Source organism: Hibiscus syriacus, unplaced genomic scaffold (assembly GCF_006381635.1).
Source record: "Hibiscus syriacus cultivar Baekdansim isolate YM2019G1 unplaced genomic scaffold, ASM638163v2 tig00111392_pilon, whole genome shotgun sequence".
Taxonomy (NCBI): Eukaryota; Viridiplantae; Streptophyta; class Magnoliopsida; order Malvales; family Malvaceae; genus Hibiscus; species Hibiscus syriacus.
In genome coordinates, this window is record NW_024063078.1 from 1,335,850 (window position 1) to 1,358,675 (window position 22,826).

Sequence of the window (22,826 nt, forward strand, 5' to 3'; positions counted from 1 at the left end):
TGCATGTACGGTGAGTTTATGCATGAGTTTGAATTCTTCTTGATTTATGCATGCATAAATGCAAAGATTAAATCTGAGAATTCCTATAAATATTACATGTCTGGTTCAAAAGAAAAGAAAAAGTATTACATACAAAGAAATCCAACTCCTAATAAGTCAAACTGGGCTACTCCATGTCTTATAGAAATTCAATAATCATGGAATTAGCAACTAATTAACCCTATAAAACCATCATTTACATAGGAAAGGGCTCGAGAGCATACTCCACAACCGATTTCAGCTCATCCCAATTAGCATCAGTGAAGAAATCATTTTCGGTACATATCGAAAAGTTCGAAGACGACGCCATTGATGAAGGTATTTGAGCTACTGCACTCATTTTGTCTGCAATCTGCCATTGGCTTCTTCCATTGATGACATGGTAATCTTCTTCCATTGGAGAACCGAAGCTAATGTAGTTCCCATGGCTGTTCGAAACAACACTGCATGTTTGAGAGCTAATTTGTGTGGCATTTGAACCCTTTTTTGCTTCGAGTTGTCTCCAATCTGGTCTGATTTTTCTGAGCGACGAATTTCGCTTGAAAATTCGACATATGGTCCATACTTCCTGCAATCACAATAACGTAATAAAATTGTCTTTGATTCATATAGAACCATATCATTCATTAATCCTAGTTGAACAACATTTTCACTTACAGCTTCTTGTGCTACGATTTTCGGGCTCGAAAAGCCGACGACGACATTACTATTATCATCGGTAGGAAGTCGAAACTCGTGCATCATCCAATCGGTTTTGGTCCCTTTGCTGGCGGCACCGCGGTAATACACTAAGGTTTTTTTTAGGCCAATGCAGGCATGGCCTTGACCTGGTGACGAAGTTTGTGCATAAACAGGCTTGTCGATGCCGGTTGCTTTCCAAAAACCAGACCCTGTGACCCTGTTTGGTCTCACGCTGTTTCTGTATTTCCTTCCTCGTTTGCAGAAGAAATATGATACCGTCTCTCCACCGCCGCAGCCGCCACCACCCACCATGGTAGTTTCTGCTTCATTGCATCATTCATTTAATTCAACTTTATAAACTAGAATTTATATTCGATGCACTTACAATGAATAATTTTATTAATATAGATCAAACAAGCAGTAGAGAATTTAACTCAAATAATCAAAACAAATTTATTATTCGAATTTCTATATCTGTAATCGTTTTCTATACTCTCATATATAATTCTACATAGTTTTGGTGGGGAAAACATGAGAAGTAGAAATCTGCGAAACCCTTTTCCCTTATTGAACACCAAGACACACATATACATGTACATATACATATACATATGTATGTATGTATATATACATGTTATCATTAATAATGAAAGAAGGTAGCTTAAAACATACTTGGGAGATCCCATGGATCAAACTTGTAAATATCAATCTGTTTGATCAGCTCGATTCTGAGGGGTTTCTTGTCAACTTTCCGGCGAAGATAAAACACTAGGAGCTCTTCATCGGTAGGATGAAATCGAAATCCCGGAAGCAGAACATCTTCGTCGACGACCTTGTTATTACTAACACCTTGATCCACGCTCATCTTCTTCAATCTTTATCCCCGGAGCTGCCTAAGCGTTAATCATTCAATTTTGGTGGTACAGTGCATGAACCGGAAAGCCCTAGCTTTGAAAAATATTACAGAAGTTTCTTAAATAATGTGAATTTGGAGTTGTCCCACTTGCTGGTTCGTTCGGGTCAAAGTCAAATTATTGACTCTTGTGCCACTAAATGAACCCAATCAATCACCGTAGAAAAAGTCTTTAATTTCTTTCGAGTTTTTTTCCCGTTTTTATTAAGCTAGAGGTGATTACAAAATAGTATATATTCTAAGTATTTTTAATCATTTGATAATGAACGTTCAATCACCCTTACAGTCTTCGATGCTTGAACTCATGACCTCTAGGAACACCAACAATTCCTTTAACTACTAAAGTAAGTTGGTTCAAAGACCTTTGATATCGATATTGATATCGCTACTATTGGTAATATTTAAGAATTTGTAAATTCTATTACGTTTGAATATGTTTTATTTATACGTATAAAGATAAGCTTTTGAACATTATTCAATATATATTAAGGTATGAGCGTATGTTAGGAATATAAGTATCGTCAAAAGATTGAAAATCTTTAAATAAATATTATTTATATTCATTTAAGATTTGTTAAATATATATATATATATATATATTATGATAAATAGGACTATTATTTAATGTATTGATATTGATGTGCAAAGTTTTAATATGTTTTAAGGTGACAATATTATATATTAAGATTATTATTTGATATATTGCTAATTAACATTTTTTAATTCTATAAATAATATTAAGAAATTATATATTAAAATTTAATTTTTATCCTAAATATTAATTAAAAATAAAGATTTGTTAACTTACTTCTAGAATTTAACAATATGAATTAAAATTATATGAAATAATTATATATAGAGAAAATCGCCTCAGTGACCAAAAAAAAGTTATAATATACGATTTTAACCAACTTTTTTTGGATTTGCCAAAATGACCAACAAAATCGCAACGCGAAATAAAAATCGCAACGCGATCCCCAGAATCGCAAATCAGTTTCCAGAATCGCAACGCGATTCTTGAAAATCGCGATGCGATAGTACAAATTCGCATTGCGATTTTCCATAATCGCAACGCGAATATGAAAATCGCAACGCGAACACATAAATCGCAACGCGTATCCGTAAATCGCAACGTGTATCCGTAAATCGCAACGCGTATGGGTAAATCGCAATGCGTATCCGTATATCGCAACGCGTATCCGTAAATCGCAACGCGTATCCGTAAACCGCAACGTGTATCCGTAAATCGCAACGCGTATCCGTAAATCGCAATGCGTATCCGTAAATCGCAACGCGTATCCGTAAATCGCAACGATAATCCGTAAATCGCAACGCGTATCCGTAAATCGCAACGATAATCCGTAAATCGCAACGAGAATCTGTAAATCGCAACGATAATCCGTAAATCGCAACGAGAATCTGTAAATCACAACACTGAAATTTTGGGTATATAACACTGAAATCATAAACTAAATCCCTAAATCGCAACTCATTCCATCTCCATCTATCACTCTCTCCGGCGACATCCGTTCCTATATCCAACGACATCCTTCCCCATCCGGCAACAGGTCTTAGTTTCGCATCTCGTTTGTTTAGTTACAACCATGAAATCATCTAATGTTGATCATGTTTGGATAGATTTGTGTTTTGGAGGGTCATGGGATAATGTTAATGGTGTTTTACAATATATGCCTTTACCCATAAATCTTCAACTAAAATTGTCTTTACAAAAGTTAACTTATGAAACTCTAATGCTACGTGTTTCAAATAAATTGAATTTAGAGCCCCTAAGTGGATTTAGGCTATCTTATCAGAGAAATGGTAAAGTTTATTTGTTAACCGACAATGAAGATGTTGAACGATTCATTGCTTACATTAGTGTTTCACAAGATGATGTTACATTGTATGTTGTTGAACCTAGAAGTAGTATTGTTGGGTCAGTAGCGGGTAGTAATCAACTAAGTTTTTCTCAAAACCCACAACCTTTCTCTAATCCAAATCCCAATCAACTTTCAGCACCAAATTCCGGTTTTCGTATTGACCAGTTAGACGATGATGAGCCAACAGAAAAAATTGTGAGTACTAGTCAGTATTCGAAATTTGGTCTTGGTCAATATCCGGACTTTGATATTGGTCAATACACGGATTTTGATGATGTTTCAGAAGAAGAAACAGACCATGCGTGTAATGATATTGATATTGGTCAATACCCGAATTTTGATGATGAAACAGCTGTTGCCGAAGAATGTAATGTTGATGATAATGAGGAGGAAGTTACGACTGTGAATGAACATGTTGAACATCCATTCTGTAATTCATATAATCCTGAAGAAGAAAAAGAAGAAGAAAAAGTCCCCGAAGAAAAGAAAATGCCACGGGCGTATAACTGGAATATGCCAGAATTACTTCAGATACCGGAAGAAGAGTTGATAAAGAAAGCAGTTGATTGTTACACAAAAGTTATTCGTATCAAGAAAGATGATTGTTTTGATACAAAGGAAGACTTGAAGATAGCTTTATATACGAAATGTGTGGAAGATGGCTATCAACTAAAAGTTAACAAATCAAGCAAAGATCGTTTCGAAACAAGGTGTATGATTGACAAAAACTGTACGTGGCGTATGATTGCAAAGAGAATAAAAGATTGCAAAATGTTTCAAGTTAGGACTTTTATTGATAAACATACATGTTCAAGAACCCAAGTTTTTCCTCACCATAGACAGGCAAACAAAAAGGTGTTGGGTGGTTTTCTGGCTGAGTTAATGTTTTTGAATGGCAGGGTATATCGGGGACATGAAATTATGACTGACATGAATGCTCGGTTCAAGATTAGTATATCATATTCTCAAGCTTGGAGAGCCAAATGTTATGCCTTGGAATTGTTGAGGGGGTCGCCAGAAGCATCGTTTGCCCAACTGCCGGCTTATTGTCACAATTTAAAGCTGAAAAATCCTGGGTCGGTAACTCATATCAAAACAGATAGAGATGGACGCTTTGAGTTGCTGTTTATCGCCATTGGTGCTACGGTTAGTAAATCAATATAATTTTGTTGACTCATTTTTGTTAGTTACATGCATTTCACATTTAAATGATTATATTTCTTGTGTATATTATTTTGTAGATTCGTTCGTTTATTACTTGCATGCGCCCAGTTATTATAGTTGACGGAGCACATTTGAAAGGTCGATACCTTGGAGTAAACTTATTAGCAGTAGCCATGGATGCTAACAATGGGATATTGCCAATAGCTTACGGGGTTGGCAAATCTGAAACCTCTGATTCATGGACATGGTTTATGGGGCATCTTAGGGATTGCATAGGTCCTATTAGCAATCTGACAATCATATCCGATAGGGCAAACTCAATTGACAACGCTGTTAGAAGGTGTTTCCCAGATGCTTTTCATGGACTTTGTGGTGTTCATTTGTATAGAAATCTAAAATCAAGGTCTGCTGGTATAAAAAGCACAAATGGACATACTGGAAGGCTGTAAAAGCTTATCGGGAAGTGGATTTCAATAAGCATATAAATTGTTTAAGACGTGTTTTGCCTCAGTGTGCTCAAACACTAGAAGATGTCGGGTTTGAAAGATGGTCAAGAGTACATCAACTTGGAGCAAGATATGGTTTCATGACGTCTAATAGTGCAGAATCAATCAACGCTCTAAGTCGTCATTCCCGGAAATTACCCATTACTATGTTAATGGAGTTTTTTCGAGCCTCTATTCAACAGTGGTACTACAAGAAAGAAACCATGCATGTATTATTTCTTTGAATTCGTAACTTATCATATTTATATTTTACTAAGTATGTTTATTTAAATTTACAGGAACATTGGAACATCGTGTTACACCATGGACTGAAAAAAGATAACGAAACGTGTTGTGAAGTCAACGTCATGGAGAGTTGAACCATGTTCAAACACTTTGTTTCAAGTACTGGATAATAACTTAAATGGGCTAGTCGATCTAAATGCAAAGACGTGTAGTTGTATGAAATGGCAAACATCTGGTTATCCGTGTGGCCATGTTATAAAAGTTGCTCTTCATTTAAACCAAGATGATTCAAGCGCATACGCTATGGATTGCTACACTACAGAAGTTTATCGACAGACTTATGCCGAGATTGTCTACCCTATTCCACATCCTTCTGAGTGGGACATACCAGATGACTTACAAACAGTTTTGCCACCAGCCATGGACAGAAGGCTACCTGGCCGACCAAAAGTCACGATCGTATACCGTCTAAGGGTGAAGAGAAGAAGAGATCGACATGTAGTCGGTGCAAGGAAAGTGGTCATACAAGGTTGACATGTGGATCACCAGTGCCATCAAAATCATCTTTTCCTCTACCAAAATATGGATCCTCATCAAAATCCAAAGCTCATATGGTGTGAACTTTGTATTATGTAAACGTTGTTATTCAGTTGTATTATGTAAACGTTTTAACATTTAACATTTTATGTGTATTATGTAAACGTTGCCATCAAAAGCTCATATGCAAACGTTGTATTATGTGGATTTTATGTGTGAACTTTTAACATTTTCAGTTGAATTAATGACTCAGGCCAACCATTTTGACTTAACCAACTCTTGTTATTCAGTTGTTATCACTATTAGGCATGCATTTGACTATCGCAACACGGAAAATACAATCGCAACGCGAAATGAAAATCCCAACATGAAAATCGCAATGCGGAAATGAAAATCGCAACGAGAGAATCGCAATGCGAAATGAAAATCGCAATGCGAAATGAAAATCGCAACGAGAGAATCGCAATGCGAAATGAAAATCGCAATGCGAAATGAAAATCGCAACGAGAGAATCGCAATGCGAAATGAAAATCGCAATGCGAAATGAAAATCGCAACGAAAGAATCGCAATGCGAAATGAAAATCGCAATGCGAAATGAAAATCGCAACGAGATGATCGCAATGCGAAATTATAAACGCATTGCGATTTTCATTTCCGCATTGCGATTTTCATTTCGCATTGCGATTCTCTCGTTGCGATTTCATTTCGCATTGCGATTTTCATTTCGCATTGCGATAGTCATTTTTGCCTTCAACATAATGCATATTGAAATCAACAAAATCAACCATTACATTTCAATCAATTAAACAAGCACAAATAAGAATTATGTTCGCATCAATTACACAAATCAACTTTTACAAATCATCTTTTACAAATCAATTAAACAATCAAAAATTGAATCAACTTTTACAAATCAATTAAACAATCAAAAAACAATCAATTAACTATTGAATCAACTTTTGCAGCTCGACATCATTTTCACGCAGTTCACTTCTGAGATTAACCTGCAGAAACCAAACATTTGTTCAAACAACACTTTCTACGCAAATTATTGAATTCTAATTACTTAACCAAACATTTTCATTTATAAGTATATAAACTTACCAATTGTTTATGGACATTTTTATAACGCGGATGCAGGTAGGCAGCGTCTCGTATATATCGATTTAGCCATATAATGCCGAAACCACAAGCCTACTGCAGCTTTATCTCTATCGGTGGGAGGTAGATACTTGATGCTTCCCGTCGTCAAACGCTCCAACGCCAAGCATACGAGAGGACCACAATCTCCTCTGGCTCCGCTCGTTTGTTGTGGCGCGGTCTCGTCTCTAATAACTGTAATATTGAGCTTCTTTGGCTTCTTGTTTCCAGAACGAGTCCAATAATTGATCGCATCCAAGAATTTAGCCAAATGAGAGCTCCATCCCTTAATAACATCTCTTAAATCAGCCAATGATATGTAATTTATCATGCTGTCATACACTATTGTCTTAAGGGATGGGAGCTGAAGCTCGACGAGAATCCAATGTTTACGTTCCAAAACAGGGATAAACACCTGCAATCATAAGTAATAATTCATTCATTTGCGCACTTATTTCATAAAACCTTTAAACTCAATCTAAAATAAATACTAACCTTATCGACCTCCCACCATGCAGGATAAAGTTTAGCTTGTCCATTGCCCAAATCAAATGATTCATCTCGTGCATTCTTCAAGTGAACGGCGTGAAAAGACGTCGGCATTATTGTATATCGTATATTTTTATTTTTCTTAAGTTTTCTTATTATTAGAAGACGTGTCACCCACGCATCGATATGCTGTTTTACAAAAAAGACATATATTAGTGACTTACATAAATTTAAAAAAAAATTAATCAAATTGAAATATAAGAAAATATAAGACTTACCCCCCCATCGAAATAGCCATTGTCTTCGACCCCTAATAATACGCCCCACCAAGGCCGTTCAAGCAACAAAAAGATATCATCGGTGAGCTTGCATATGTCAGTGAAACACCCCTTGCTCCGCTCATGTAGATAAAAATCAACTGCGGTCTTAGCCCAAAGGGTGTTATCCAAAATTGTGTCCGGTAGTTGTTCCCTCTCCTCTTCAGATACCGGTATGGTACTGGCCGGTAACTCATACGAGAGCCAACTCTCATCCATCATGTCCGGAACCGGTGGGGGTTTCTCAATACTTCGATATATTACCCCATGTGAATCGGGCTCTGGAATGGTGGGAGGGACCTCTTCAACGATGACAGTTGCCTCTTGAACGGTGGGAGGGGACTCTCGAGGAATGATATGGGGGGCCTCTTCAACGATAGGAGTGGACTCTTGAGGGATGACAGGCGAGTCGGGCTTCTTCTTGCGGTGTCTTCGCACTATTGGGGTGTACGGAGACTTAATAGCACGTGCACGCTGTCTGATGCGTGAACTCCGTCGTGCAAGCATAACCCGACGTAAAGCATCCACTCTATCGGGCCGCTAAATAATTAAATACAAAAATCAGTAAATAAACAGACATGATATTAAACAGTGAAAACAAAGACAAATATGTTTCAAACTTGCATTGTATTCACCCAAGTCATTATTCTATCATAGTTCACAAAATGCATCAGATAACAAAGAAAAATATGTTTCAAACTAATACCCTGGAGTTAGTATTTGTCTTTGATTTGTCTATTGGTTGAAGTAATGCAATCCATTCAAGTTTCAATTTGCAGAAGAAGAAATTTACTTTCGCAACACGAAACTTAAAATCGCAACGCGAAACCAAAATCGCAACGCGAAATGAAAATCGCAACGACAGAATCGCAATGCGAAATGAAAATCGCAACGAAAGAATCGCAACGCGAAATGAAAATCGCAATGCGATTTTGGTTTCGCGTTGCGATCTTGTCGTTGCGATTTTGGTTTCGCGTTGCGATTCTTTCGTTGCGATTTTCATTTCGCGTTGCGATTTTGGTTTCGCGTTGCGATTTTAAGTTTCGTGTTGCGAAAGTAAACTATAAATTCTTCTGCAAATTGAAACTTGAATGGATAAATTTACTTTCAACCAAAAGACAAAACAAAGACAAATACTATTTCACAGTGTTAAAGAATACACAGTTTAGCAGAATTGGCAGCAACCGAACAAATTTACTTTCAAGCAAAAGACAAAACAAAGACAAATACTATTTCACAGTGTTAAAGAATACACAGTTTAGCAGAATTGGCAGCAACCGAACAAATTTACTTTCAACCAAAAGACAAAACAAAGACAAATATATTTCACAGTGTTAAAGAATACACAGTTTAGCAGAATTGGCAGCAACCGAACAAATTTACTTTCAACCAAAAGACAAAACAAAGACAAATACTATTTCACAGTGTTAAAGAATACACAGTTTAGCAGAATTGGCAGCAACCGAACAAATTTACTAAGCAATCTAAGTGAAATGGCTAATCTAAGTGAAATTACGAGTAAATTTATCATTAAGTTAAATATGGAAAATCTTAAACTTACCTCGTTGCGTAGAGTATGAACCTCATTCTGCAACGATACTATCATCTCACGTAGAGCGGCAACCTCACCACGTAAAGTTGACACCTCCACACGCCATGCACCATCGTTATCGCGTAGAGTACCGATCTCCTCACGCAAGGCATTGACCTCATCACGTAACTCCCTTGACTCATCCCGTTGAGGTGGAGGTGGAGAACAGGGAGATAGGAGTCGTGGCATCTTTGCCGGTCGCCTATCATGAGGTGATGGTGGAGAAGAGGCTCGATGATGTGACGGGATAGGTGATGGCTCTCGTTCTAGAGGTGTATAGTCGTCACGATCGGGTGATGGCTCTAGGTGAGGTGATGGCTCTCGAATTGGAGGAAGTGGATGCTGCTCATCATCCGTGCCATCAAAAAAACTCTGACTAGCTTGCCACCAATCAGTGGCAAGCTCTTCCTCCGTGGGTGACAGTCTTTGTAATGGAATGTTGGCCTCCTAAAATATAAAAACTCAAACAAAGTTAAACGTCTACTATTAATAACTTGTTTATATATTATATGAAAGTATTTGTGTTAACTTACATTATTTATTGTGGCATATGGTATTAAGTCTTCCCAATCCAACAGAGTTTTCCTCTTCCAGGAAATAGCCCTGGGAATATCATTTGACGTTTTTATTGCATATGTACGCATGCTGGGGAAAGCCTCGAATATCCAAATCTACAAACAATATAATAACAAAATTAGTAATTATTAAATAATTAATTATAATTTTAGAAACATTATATAGAAATTCTTACCTTAAAGGCCCAAACAAAGCCTGACAAAGTGTATTTGGACCCATCGCCCCGCAAACTTTTGCGGTCATCAAAGGCAGACGACAACTTAGTCCAGGTAGCTTTCCATATATACGAACCCCACGGAAACAGATTCCATGCATTCAGGTCCTCTACCAATATTATTAGCTCCCGATGAATAGGTTGTCTGGCCTCTCTGCCTAAAAAGCCGGCATACACAAGTAGTAGAAGGCATACTCGGACAACATCGACGTCTTCCATCCGAGTGAAACCAGCTTTCTTATTAAATAATTTCTTCAGGTCGTCGACATGTAGGTTCGGCTTCTCCATTGACTCATCCGGAAAAACCCGGGATAACCATGATGGGCGGGCGATATGACGAGTGTACCGGCCTACATCATCGTGTCCGAATCGTAGACCAGTGATTAAGCAGAACTCCTTCCGCCCAAAGCAAGTATACGCTGGTGGAAAATGAAACCATATCTCTTCCTCACCACGTTGTATACTGTCGGGTAGATTTGATGTCATGGTCTGAAGCCACAAATGGGTCAAATTAGCATCTCCACCCGGATGCTGTACTCTCAGCCATGGCCCGAAGCAGGTTTCCTCAAACAATTGTCTTTGAGCAGGTGAAAGCTTCTTTGCAATTGTAGTGGCCAGGCTGACTTTATTTCTCAAGGTCAATTGAGCCGAAAAAAATTTCTACAAAAACAATAAACATACCAAGTTAGATATACCAAAAACTACACTGTGAAGATATACCAAAAACAATAACATAAAAAGTAGTAGTTTATTCTTTAAACTAAAATTTGCAACACTGTTTTGTCTTTTGGTTGAAATGAAAATCGCAACGAGAGAATCGCAACGCGAGATGACAATCGCAACGAGAGAATCGCAACGCGAAATGAAAATCGCAACGAGAGAATCGCAACGCGAAATGAAAATCGCAATGCGATTTTGGTTTCGCGTTGCGATTCTATCGTTGCGATTTCATTTCGCGTTGCGATTCTCTCGTTGCGATTGTCATCTCTCTCGTTGCGACAGTCATTCTCTCGTTGCGATTTTCATTTATCTCGTTGCGACTCTTCTGCAAATTGAAACTTGAATGGATTGCATTACTTCAACCAAAAGACAGAACAAAGACAAAGACAAATACTAACTTGAAATCGGAACGAGAGAATAGCAACGCGAAATGAAAATCGCAACGACAGAATCGTAACGCGAAATGAAATCTAAGTGAAATGGTTAATCTATTATTGAAATGACCAGTAAATTTATCATCAGTTTCAATATGAAAAACCTACAATAATGCAAACATTTCAAAATAAAATAATTAAAAAAACTAACCCTCGGAGGTTGATTTTCCATTTCTGAATATTGTGAGGGATTTCTGACCGTGAATGGTTGTGAGGGATTTCGCCGGAGATGGGGACGGAAATCTTCGGAGATGGGGACGGATTTCTTCGCCGTAGAGAGTGAGAGATGGAGATGGGACTGAGTTGTGATTTTAGGTTTTAGGTTATGAGTTGCGATTACGGGATTTTGTCTTAATATTCTTTTTGTAATTTGAAAATAAAATACGCGTAGCGATTATAATGGCGCTTTAAATATCGCGTTGCGATTTACGGATACGCGTTGCGATTTTATGTATTATCGTTGCGATTTACGGATACGCGTTGCGATATACGGATACGCATTGCGATTTACCCATACGCGTTGCGATTTACGGATACACGTTGCGATTTACGGATACGCGTTGCGATTTATGTGTTCGCGTTGCGATTTTCATATTCGCGTTGCGATTTTGGAAAATCGCAATGCGAATTTGTACTATCGCATCGCGATTTTCAAGAATCGCGTTGCGATTTTGGAAACTGATTTGCGATTCTGGAAACTGATTTGCGATTCTGGGGGATCGCGTTGCGATTTTTATTTCGCGTTGCGATTTTGTTGGTCATTTTGGCAAATCCAAAAAAAGTTGGTTAAAATCGTATATTATAACTTTTTTTTGGTCACTGAGGCGATTTTCTCTTATATATATATATATATGAAAAACACTCATGTTTTATTTTCAACAATTCTGGAGAGGGTTTTTAAAGGTCAATTTTGTCCTTGTCTTGTACATTTAAGAGCCCTTTTTGACCTTGGAAAAGAAAGTAGAGCAAAACTTTTATTTTTTTAAAGGTAAATGGCACTCGTTAAAAACCTCTTTGTAATTCAATCGAACTAAAATTTAATCAAAACATTAAAGAGAGAAAAGAATGTCCATAATTTTATTATCATGCCAACCATTACACTCGAACCAAATATGACAACTTGAATTACGTAAGCTTGATTTTTTTAATTTGATTTATGTTCAAGATTTATGATCATCTTTATTAACAAAGTTATTTCTAATATTAGAATTAGAATTTTTATTTACATATTATTATATCTAATAATTACTGATTCATAATTAATATTATTAGTACTTATTAAAGTTCGATTGAATTTAAAAGAGACTATAGTGTAAACCACAACAAAATGTTAAAGGATTACTGATATTCATGCTCAATTTCAAAATAAGGTTCTATGTATGACATTAAATATCAATATTTTTTTAATTAATTTGGGGTGAGTATAAAATAGTATCTACTTAAAGACTATAAATTATTTGACATTAAATGTACAAGTTATTGGCATACATTATGTTCGAACCTAAAATCTCTGAAAATAATAATAATTATTTAATCGTCGAGATCGTGATATTAAATATCAATATTATAAGTAGTTGCGTTTGAAATGAATATAGAAATATGTAAAGTAATTCACAGGGTGCTAACTTTTGACCTTCATTAGAGGGGAATACAATAAAAATAATATAAAACAAGAGTAAATGTTCCCTCCATGAGTATCCAAGGCAAGCAAATGTCTGCTGATGAAGATGATTACTCCATTAAAATATTTTCCCTTCAAGACTTGACCTACAGGTCAATTGTCTAGAATCATTACTTCACACTTTAACATTAAATTAAAGTGTTGATTTGATTGCTATTTCTTGTATTTAAAATTAAGGCTGCAAAGTTAGGATTATATATTAGGTTTAATGGCCCAAAATTCAAATTAATACTTGACGTATTGTTTCTATTTTATATACAATCTATTGATTATAAATTTTTGAGTTTCATGTTGGAGCTCATCTTAAGAAGATTATGTGATGGTTCTCTTTAACTTTTTTGTTTGTTTAAGTTCCATATATATATACATTCACACATAAATTATCTAGAATTATTATCCGTATTGTATCACTTTCAATTTAATGATACATGCGGTGGTGGAAATTGGTGATAGAGTTTGGGGGTCAATTTAAAATTTTTAAAAATTTAGAGATTTAAATTAAAATTTTGAAAAAAATTGAAGAGTTTAATTGAAATTTTTTGTAAAAAACATTTGGGGTCTAACTAAACTTTTTGAAAGCTTAATGAGAATTTTAAAAAATTATGGGAGGAGTTTAGTTAAGAACATTCAAAAAAAATTAAAACTTAATCTAAATTTTTAAAAATTTGTGGAGGAAAATTAAAATTTTAAAAATTTTAAGGGTCTAAATTATAATTTTAAAAATTTTGGGGCCCGTGGCCCCACTAGCCCTCACTGTGTTCTGCCTCTGGATACATGTACTTGTTAATGGGAGTATAAGCAGGAACAGAACCACGATGAAATTTTAAGGTGGCAAATATAGATAGGAATAAATTGATGGTCAAAGTCTATTTGTTAACCTACTAATTTAAAATTTAAAAAATAAGGTTTATGAACTAATTTATTTAATTTTAAAACTGAAAGGGGTTCAAAAAGTATTTATACCGATAAACAGTAGGCCAGGGCTTAATTTGCCTAGTAAACAAAGAGGGACTTAAAAAGCATTTTTACTCAAAAAAAGGTGTTAGGATCTAATTCACTTAGTTTCAAAATTAAGAGGATCTAAAAAGCAATTGAATCCAAAAATGAAGGGGCAAGACTTAATCTATCTAGCTTCAAAAGTAGGAGGGACCTAAAAAAGATTAAACACGACATTTTTGGGGAGGCATGGCCTCTCCCAAGTGTAGGTGTAGCTAGGGGGTAAGCTAGGCACTTAAATGGAACAATAGCAGTTTTAATCCCTCGTAATTGTCAGTAATTCAATTTTTAGCTTGTGAACCACTTTTGAAAAAAAAAGTCAAATTCCAAACCACGTGCTTAGATGACTTATAATTCCGAAATTTTGCTGAATGAATTACAATTTTTTTACTTGGCGTATGAGAACTGGAAAAAAGAAAGTATGTCAGTCCAGGTTGAATTATTGATTTATACAATCAAATCAAACAAAACCAATCCAGGAATGTTGATTAGTTTTGACAAATTTGCACATTTTTAAGACTTTATATAATAATTTTAATTTCCATAATATATTAATAAAATGTTAGAATTTTCTTTAAGTCTTGTTTATATTATTTTCCTCCATACATAATTTTGTAAAACGAATTTGATATTAGGGAATAATATTGATTCTTTATTTTAAATGTTTTAAATATACAATATTTAAGACACTAGAATAAATTCTTAATTTTTAGGGTAAATTATGCATTTAGTAATAAACTATTAGTTTTGATCCGTTTTAGTATCTAAACTTTTAATTTTTTCAAAATCATACTTAATATTTAGTTTTTTATTTCATTTTAGTACCCCTTCGTTAAAAAATTAATTCGTTTAGTACCTAAACTATCAGTTTTGGTCCTTTTTAGTATCTAAACTTTCAATTTTTTAAAAACTTAACGTTAAGTTTTTAATGGGATACTAAAATGAAAGGAAAATTAAGTGTTAGATGTGGTTTTGAAAAATTTGAAAGTTTAGGTACTAAACGCGTAGTTTAACCATTTTTTTTAATATAAGTATCACTAGATGATAAAATAATTTAAAAATAATAAAAAGGGAAATTGAATTAAGTTTAGGGGTGATTATCGAACGAGTCGATTGGGAGTTAAGTTGTGCTCGACTCGTGCTCGTTAAAAAACTTATTGCTCGACTCGTTACTCGTTAAGCCTGCTGCTCATTAAGTTCGATGCTCGTTGCTCGCCTCATTGCTCCTTAAGCTCAATGCTCATTGTCCGCCTCATTGCACATTAAGGACAATGCTCGTTGTTTGCCTTGTTGCTCGTTAAGCTCATTGAAATTTTCATCTTATTTTCTTAACTATAGGTAAAATCTACTGATACACTATACATAGCTTAATATAAACACAAATTAATAAATTTAACCAAGAAATTATCAAAAGAGTGTATGAAGAATTTTCAAAGTCTAAAGTATGAATCCACAAATACATTGAAATAAAAATAGGGTTTGATTTTTTTAGTGTAGTAAAATATTAATTAATAATTTAGTATTTTTTTTGTTGTTTATTAGAAAATTAATAGATTAACAATTTATCATTTTTTATTATATATTAGTAAATTAGTAATTTTTTTTGAATGAAATAAATTTTTAAGACAACTACTAAAAAATTAACGAGCTATTCACGAACTTATCGAGACGAGTTGAAATTTGCTCGATTCAATTCGTTAAGATCTCGAGTCGAGCTCGAATTTGATTCGTGCCAACCCGAGTCGAGTTTTGACCGAATCGAGTTCGAGGTGTTCAACTCATTAATCACCCCTAATTAAGTTACTGATTATTGTCTGCTAAAATTTGTTTAATTTGGTATGCAAATTGACTTCTAATTATATTCATTCATCTTTCTAGACAATGATGGATCGTAGTGATGAATCAGACGTGTTGAAGGGTGAGATGGCACTCTTAAAAAATTTAATTTTAATATAATTTCAATATTTTTATTATTAATAATATAATTTTGTACTCTCTAAAATTTTATTATTTATATCTCTAAATTTATAATATATATTCTTAAAAAAACAATTAACATAAAATCTTCCGCTTATTCTTGTTTCTAATTCTAGACATACCAACTTAAACAAACATTGAATATTGTTTGTATTTTATTTTATCTTGAATATGTAATATTTTAAAAATATAATTTTTTATTAATTTTTATATATATTACATATATATCAAATTTAACACATAAATCAAGACAAAAGATATTCTCATAAATTAAGTTTGATCTAAGCGTGATACGAAAAGTTTCAAAGTTTTGAATATTTTTAATTAAATTTCTTAAAAAATATTAATTTTTTACTAAGCCTCCTAATTTTTTTGAAAATTATAATTAATTTATCATATTTTTATAAAAAAAATCTCATTAAGACTCTTGATAAATTTTAAAAATATAATTGATTTTAAAAAAATTTATTGACGTCACATGGATTATGGTTTGCCACAGCTGTATAATACCACTTTTATACGGGAAGGGACATAAACATCACTACAAGCCCATGCCCAAGCCCAAGCCCAACAAGAATAAGAAAAAAGGTACAACACATTTCAAGTCACTCAATTATATGTATGATAACAAATGAATCACTTTCTTTATCAACAGTATAATTTAATCAATTAATTAAAATTTTATTTGATATTAAATGAAATAGTGATGTGATTTAATATAATAATATTATAATTTCTAAAATTATACATTTTATTGGTTTGTCTTAATTCAATATAGTTTAATAAATTTAATTATTCGTATTTAATTTTTTTTTATCAATTTAGTATTTTTTTTTCTTCTCTTAAATTATTTGTTCTTCATTAATAAATGTCATATTACTTTTTTGGTATAATAAAAATTTAAAAGTAACGTATTTTATTACAAAATAAAATTATTCAATTGTTGATAAGATGGACTCTTTTAATTTGACAATATCTTAAAAATGGCTAAATTGATGATTTTTTTTTAAATATAAAGCTTTTAAGGTATTAAATCATTTCAATTAAGACTATATTGATAGGAATAAATAATTTTAAAACTAAAAATATTATTATATCAAGTCGCATGTTTCAATTTTAACTATTAATGATATATTTATAATAATATTTTAATTAAATTATAATTAAAAAATAACTTATTTATTATTGAACAAAATAGGGTAAATTTTTTATTTGGTCATTCATCTATTACTTAATTTTTTATTTGGTAACTCAACTATTATTTTTTTAAATCATATCAAATGTTACATTTTTTTAAATAATATCAAATGTTACATTTTGGTTATGTTTTGATCACCCACCGTTAATTTTTTAATGATGATACTGATGTAACATTATCTTATAATGATATTTCAATATCACTGTTAATTTTTTAGCAACGAATGATCAAAACATAATCCAAATGTAGTGTTGGGTATGATTCTAAAAAAATAGGTTGATGACAAAAATAAAAACTAAGTAATAGATGAGTGACTAAATTGGTAGTTTACTCAATTAAGTATTGAGTTATTTGAAAGGGGGGGGGGACAAAACAAAACCCTAGCTTAGAGCCGCTCATGCTCAGTCTCAAACGAACTACTTGCATTTCCTCGACCATAAATTTCCAATATCCTCCACTGCCCTCGAATTCTTAGTCTTCTTTTCTTTCTATTGCCGCCTTTCTCGGTTCCTTAGGTTTGCCCCTCCCCTTTCATCTTCATCAAGATCTGTCTTGTTTCTGATCCTTATATCCATGTCTTCTTGCTTTTAATCTTAGATCTTGGTTTCCTTTTCATTTCTCAGATATTGTAGGAAATATGAATGCTTTTAGTAGTTAATTACCTCTAAAATGTTTTTGACTGTGTTTGTAATCTGGGTATTGATTATGTATAGCTACCATGGCTTCCTTTTCCTTTCTTGGATGTTATAGAAAATATGAACGTTTCAAGTGGCAAATTATGATGTTTCTTAGCTCAAAAATATTTGATTTTTTATCTGGGTATTGATTATGTATAGCTACTGTTTTCCTTTTCATGAATATTATAGGTAACATGTGTGATTCAAGTGGTAAATTATGATGTTTCTTAGCTCTAAACTGTTTTCGAATGTTTAGATTGTGCTTATTCTGATGTACAGTGTATGTTTTCCTTTGAGCAAGATCAATAATTATATTTGTCTTCTGTTTGCTGGGCAGTTCGGGGTATTTTAAAGACAAGTCAAGATGTTGAGTTGAATGAATATTTTCTTCTCGTTCTTTGGATTTATCTAAGTTTTTTTTTCTGTGACATTTTGATTTATATCTTTTTGGATGTGTTGCAGGTGAAGTTTACAGCTGAGGAGCTCCGGTTTATTATGGACCGAAAGCACAACATTCGTAATGTCTGTTATTGCCCATGTGGTTCATGGTACAGATTTGTTTTAATTCATGTTTGTTATCAGTTAACGTGATATAAGAGATCAAAGCCTTTTTGAGTAATTTATACTGCTATAATGGTTGCTTTTTGTTCATGCTTGATTGTCACAAGTTGAAGTATAGAATTGCATCTATGTTGGATTTTTCTGTAGCTTGAAGTTGCTTTAGATTAACTGCAAATTGTGTGCTATTTTTGTTTATTATTAAAGTTATATTTTTGCTTCTTCATGATTGACAAGTGTTGGTGCTGTTGTGAGATGTTGATTTTGTAGGCATTAGTTCTGATTTAGTGTTTTTTTTATGCAGGTAAATCAACTCTTACCGATTCACTTGTGGCTGCTTCTGGTATCATTGCCCAAGAAGTTGCTGTTGATGTTTGTATGACAGATACCCGTGCTGATGAGTCTGAACGTGGTATCACAATCAAGTCTACCGGTATCTCTTTGTACTATGAAATGACTGAAGAATCTTTAAAGAGCTACAAAGGCGAGAGGCAAGGGAATGAGTACCTCATCAATCTTATTGATTCCCCTGGGCATGTTGACTTTTCGTCTGAGGTCACAACTGCTCTTCGTATTACTGATGGTGCCGTTGTGGTTGTTGATTGCATTGAAGGTGTCTGTGTGCAAACAGAGACTGTCCTCCGCCAGGCTCTTGCAGAAAGAATCAGGCCTGTCTTGACTGTTAACAAGATGGACAGGTGCTTCCTTTAGCTCCAGGTTGACGGTGAGGAGGCTTAGACATTCCAAAGAGTGATTGAAAACTCTAATGTCATAATGGCAACCTATTAAGATCATCTACTTGGTGATGTTCAAGTCTACCCAGAGAAGGGAACAGTTGCTTTCTCTGCTGGTTTGCATGGTTGGGCTTTTACCTTGACCAACTTTGCTAAAATGTATGCCTCAAAATTTGGAGTTGATGAATCGAAAATGATGGAAAGACTTTGGGGTGAGAACTCTTTTGATCCAGTTACCAAGAAGTGGACCACGAAGAACACTGGGTCTGCTACCTGCAAGCGTGTATTTGTTCAATTCTGTTATGAACCCATCAAGCAGATTATCAACACTTGTATGAATGACCAGAAGGATAAGCTCTGTCCCATGTTGCAAAAGCTTAATGTCACCATGAAATCTGATGAGAAGGACTTAATGGGGAAGGCCTAATGAAGCGTGTAATGCAGACTTGGGTTCCTGCAAGCAATTCTCTCCTTGAAATGATGATCTTTCACCTTCCCTCTCCTAGCAAGGCTCAAAAATATTGTGTTGAGAACTTTTATGAGGGTCCACTTGATGATATCTATGCCAATGCTATCAGGAATTGTGACCCTGAGGGTTCTCTTATGTTTTATGTTTCAAAGATGATTCCTGCTTCTGATAAGGGTAGGTTCTTTGCTTTTGGCCGTGTCTACTCTGGAAAAGTTTCAACCGGTTTGAAGGTTAGGATCATGGGTCCAAACTATGTGTCTGGTGAGAAGAAAGATTTGTATGTTAAGAGTGTTCAGAGAACTGTTATTTGGATGGGAAAGCAGGAAACTGTCGAGGATGTGCCTTGTGGCAACTCAGTGGCCATGGTTGGGTTGGATCAGTTTATCATCAAGAACGCTACTTTGACTAATGAGAAGGAAGTTGATGCTCACCCAATTCGTGCCATGAAGTTCTCCGTCTCTCCTGTTGTTCTTGTTGCTGTTCAGTGCAAAGTTGCGTCTGATATTCCTAAACTTATTGAAGGGCTGAGCGTTTGGCCAAATCTGATCCTATGGTTGTGTACCATTGAAGAGTCAGGAGAGCACATTGTTGCTGGCGCTGGTGAACTCCACCTTGAGATCTGTCTCAAAGATTTGCAAGAAGATTTTATGGGTGGTGCTGAGATCATCAAGTCCGACCCTGTCGTGTCATTCCGTGAGACTGTCGTAGAGAGGTCTTGCTGGACAGTGATGAGTAAGTCTCCTAACAAACACAACCGTCTGTACATGGAAGCTTGACCCCTGGAGGAAGGTCTTGCTGAGGCTATTGATGAAGGGCGTATTGATCCAAGAGATGATCCGAAGATTCGGTCCAAGATTTTGGCTGAGGAGTACGGTTGGGACAAAGATCTCACTAAAAAGATTTGGTGTTTTGGTCCTGAGGCCACTGTTCCTAACATGGTGGTTGATATGTGTAAGGGAGTTCAGTATCTGAATGAAATTAAGGATTCTGTTGTTGCTGGGTTCCAGTGGGCATCAAAGGAAGGTGCCCTGGCTGAGAACATGAGAGGTATCTGCTTCGAAGTCTGTGATGTGGTTCTCCATGCTGTTGCTATCCACAGAGGTGGTGGGCAGATCATTCCAACAGCTAGGAGAGTTTTATGCTTCTCAACTTACAGCCAAGCCAAGGCTTCTTGACCCTGTTTACTTGGTGGAGATCCAAGCCCCTGAGCGGGCACTTGGTGGTATTTACAGTGTTCTCAACCAGAAGCGTGGACACGTATTCGAGGAGATGCAAAGGCCTGGTACTCCACTTTACAACATCAAGGCTTATCTTCCTGTCATCGAGTCCTTTGGATTCTCTAGCACTTTAAGAGCTGCAACTTCAGGACAAGCTTTCCCACAATGTGTGTTTGATCATTGGGATATGATGTCATCAAACCCATTGGAACCAAATTCCCAGGCTGCTGCTCATGTTGCTGAAATCCGCAAGAGGAAGGGATTGAAGGAGCAGATGACCCCTCTTTCTGAGTACGAAGATAAGCTTTAAGCTTAGAGAAGAAATAACTGAGATTCTGAGGCATAACTTCTGCTATTTAGTTTTGTTTTACTTTCTGGTTATTTTCTGTCGGGTCATTTTTGATGTTCGTGTTTTTATGATGATCAAGATTTATTCCAAAATACATTGCCTTTTTTCGAACTTATAATATTTTTGTTATCCTCGTATGCCTACTTCGTTTACAGGTAGTACGAGTAGCTTTAAGATTACTAACCTTGCCTGTGCATCAAGTGAAAGGTGAGGCTTTTGAGTTCTAATCGTATAAAGGAGAGCATCAAAGTTTTTAATTGAGTTATATATATGGAAGTTGAAGCAATTTGAATCTGAAAAATGATAAACCTAGGAGTCTAGGACTGATTGATGGACATGAATGCCAGAATTACTAACATTTTGGCTTCAAACATGGTATGTTTTGGGCTCAGCTCTTGTCGAATTTAAAGAGTATAATTTCTAATCCGAATAAATCAATAAAAATGTATATGGTTTCAGTGTCTCTTATTCACATTTGGATGTGATTTCCATTAGTTAGTTTTGTTGTGCCACAAGCTAATTTAAGACATGTTTAACCTAAAAAAAATATTATTATTTTCAATTTAAAAAGTTATATATAAATTTATAACATTTTTTATTGCAACTGAAAAGTTATATTTTGGGTTTACAACTGAAAATGTTTTGAAGAATACAACATTTACGAACCTGTCCAACCTAAAAAGTTATGAATCAATAAAAAGTTATATGATTATAGTGTCTACTATTCACATTTGGATATGATCCTAATGGCATCAACTCTATTTGGTAGCATTTCATTGACCATTTCTTAAATTCATAGTTAAGTTCTTGCTGAGTACGTAATTCTGTAAGCTTTGGTTTCAAATGATTCTAGAAAGCTGAACCAATGAAGGTTGTATCTTTCAAGTTTTAATCCTGATAGAATCCCTATACCACTGAACCATTGCTTCCAACGTATGTATTTCGTGGCTTACTGCTTAATCATTGAAGTGAAATTGATTGTCTTTTACTAAATCCCACGTTAGTTTTTAGTATGGGGACTATGACTGCACATCTTCAACATGTAAAGCAAAAGATGCATATACCATAAATAAATGGCATTATGAAAAAAAATATGTGAAGTGCTTATAGGAACTTATGATGAAGTGGTCAAAATACATTAGGCCTTAAGCAATTAGTGATCAGTAGTAACTTGTGATGATGTATGTGTCATCTGTTTACGTTGAAATGGTCTCTTTTTTCTGGGATCAAATCACTTGATAGGAAAGCATGTGGGGATCATCCATGTGTTTGATAATATGCATGATAGAACTGTTTAAATACTTTAGCCATGTAAACGCAAAGTAGTACCCCATGGTTAGGGGTTTTTCATTTTTTTGGTTTTAACCGAATTAATCGATCGAACCGAATTAGTTCAGTTAATTCGATTGGTCACCGAATTAGTTCGGTAGGAGAACGGTTAATAAATTTTTTAGAATTTGATTAACGGTTAATTTGGTTCGAAATCGGTTAATTAACCGAAATTAAATTTTAAATTTTAAATATATTATATATAACAAATGGG

At 34.7% G+C, this 22,826-nt stretch overlaps 1 protein-coding gene and 1 pseudogene across 1 annotated transcript; one reads left to right on the forward strand and one right to left on the reverse strand.

Moving 5' to 3' along the window:
• Positions 1-140: 140 nt before the first annotated feature.
• Positions 141-1,642, reverse strand: LOC120160335 (transcription factor JUNGBRUNNEN 1-like). Its single transcript, XM_039170760.1, has 3 exons — positions 1,393-1,642; positions 697-1,040; positions 141-607 (listed from the first exon to the last, which is right to left on the reverse strand). The coding sequence occupies exons 1-3, from the start codon at positions 1,583-1,585 to the stop codon at positions 236-238; spliced, it is 909 nt and encodes a 302-aa protein (XP_039026691.1). The 5' UTR covers positions 1,586-1,642; the 3' UTR covers positions 141-235.
• Positions 1,643-18,288: 16,646 nt separating this feature from the next.
• On the forward strand, positions 18,289-21,357 carry LOC120160709 (annotated as a pseudogene).
• The last annotated feature ends 1,469 nt before the right edge of the window (positions 21,358-22,826 follow it).

Excerpts from the sequence above, each read along its gene's own strand:
- LOC120160335 (XM_039170760.1), bottom strand. The coding sequence starts at position 1,585 with ATGAGCGTGGATCAAGGTGTTAGTAATAACAAGGTCGTCGACGAAGAT. Across the intron at positions 1,041-1,392 it reads TGATCCATGGGATCTCCCAA|AAACTACCATGGTGGGTGGT; the intron begins GTATGTTTTAAG and ends GCAATGAAGCAG. Across the intron at positions 608-696 it reads AAATCGTAGCACAAGAAGCT|GAAGTATGGACCATATGTCG; the intron begins GTAAGTGAAAAT and ends TTGTGATTGCAG.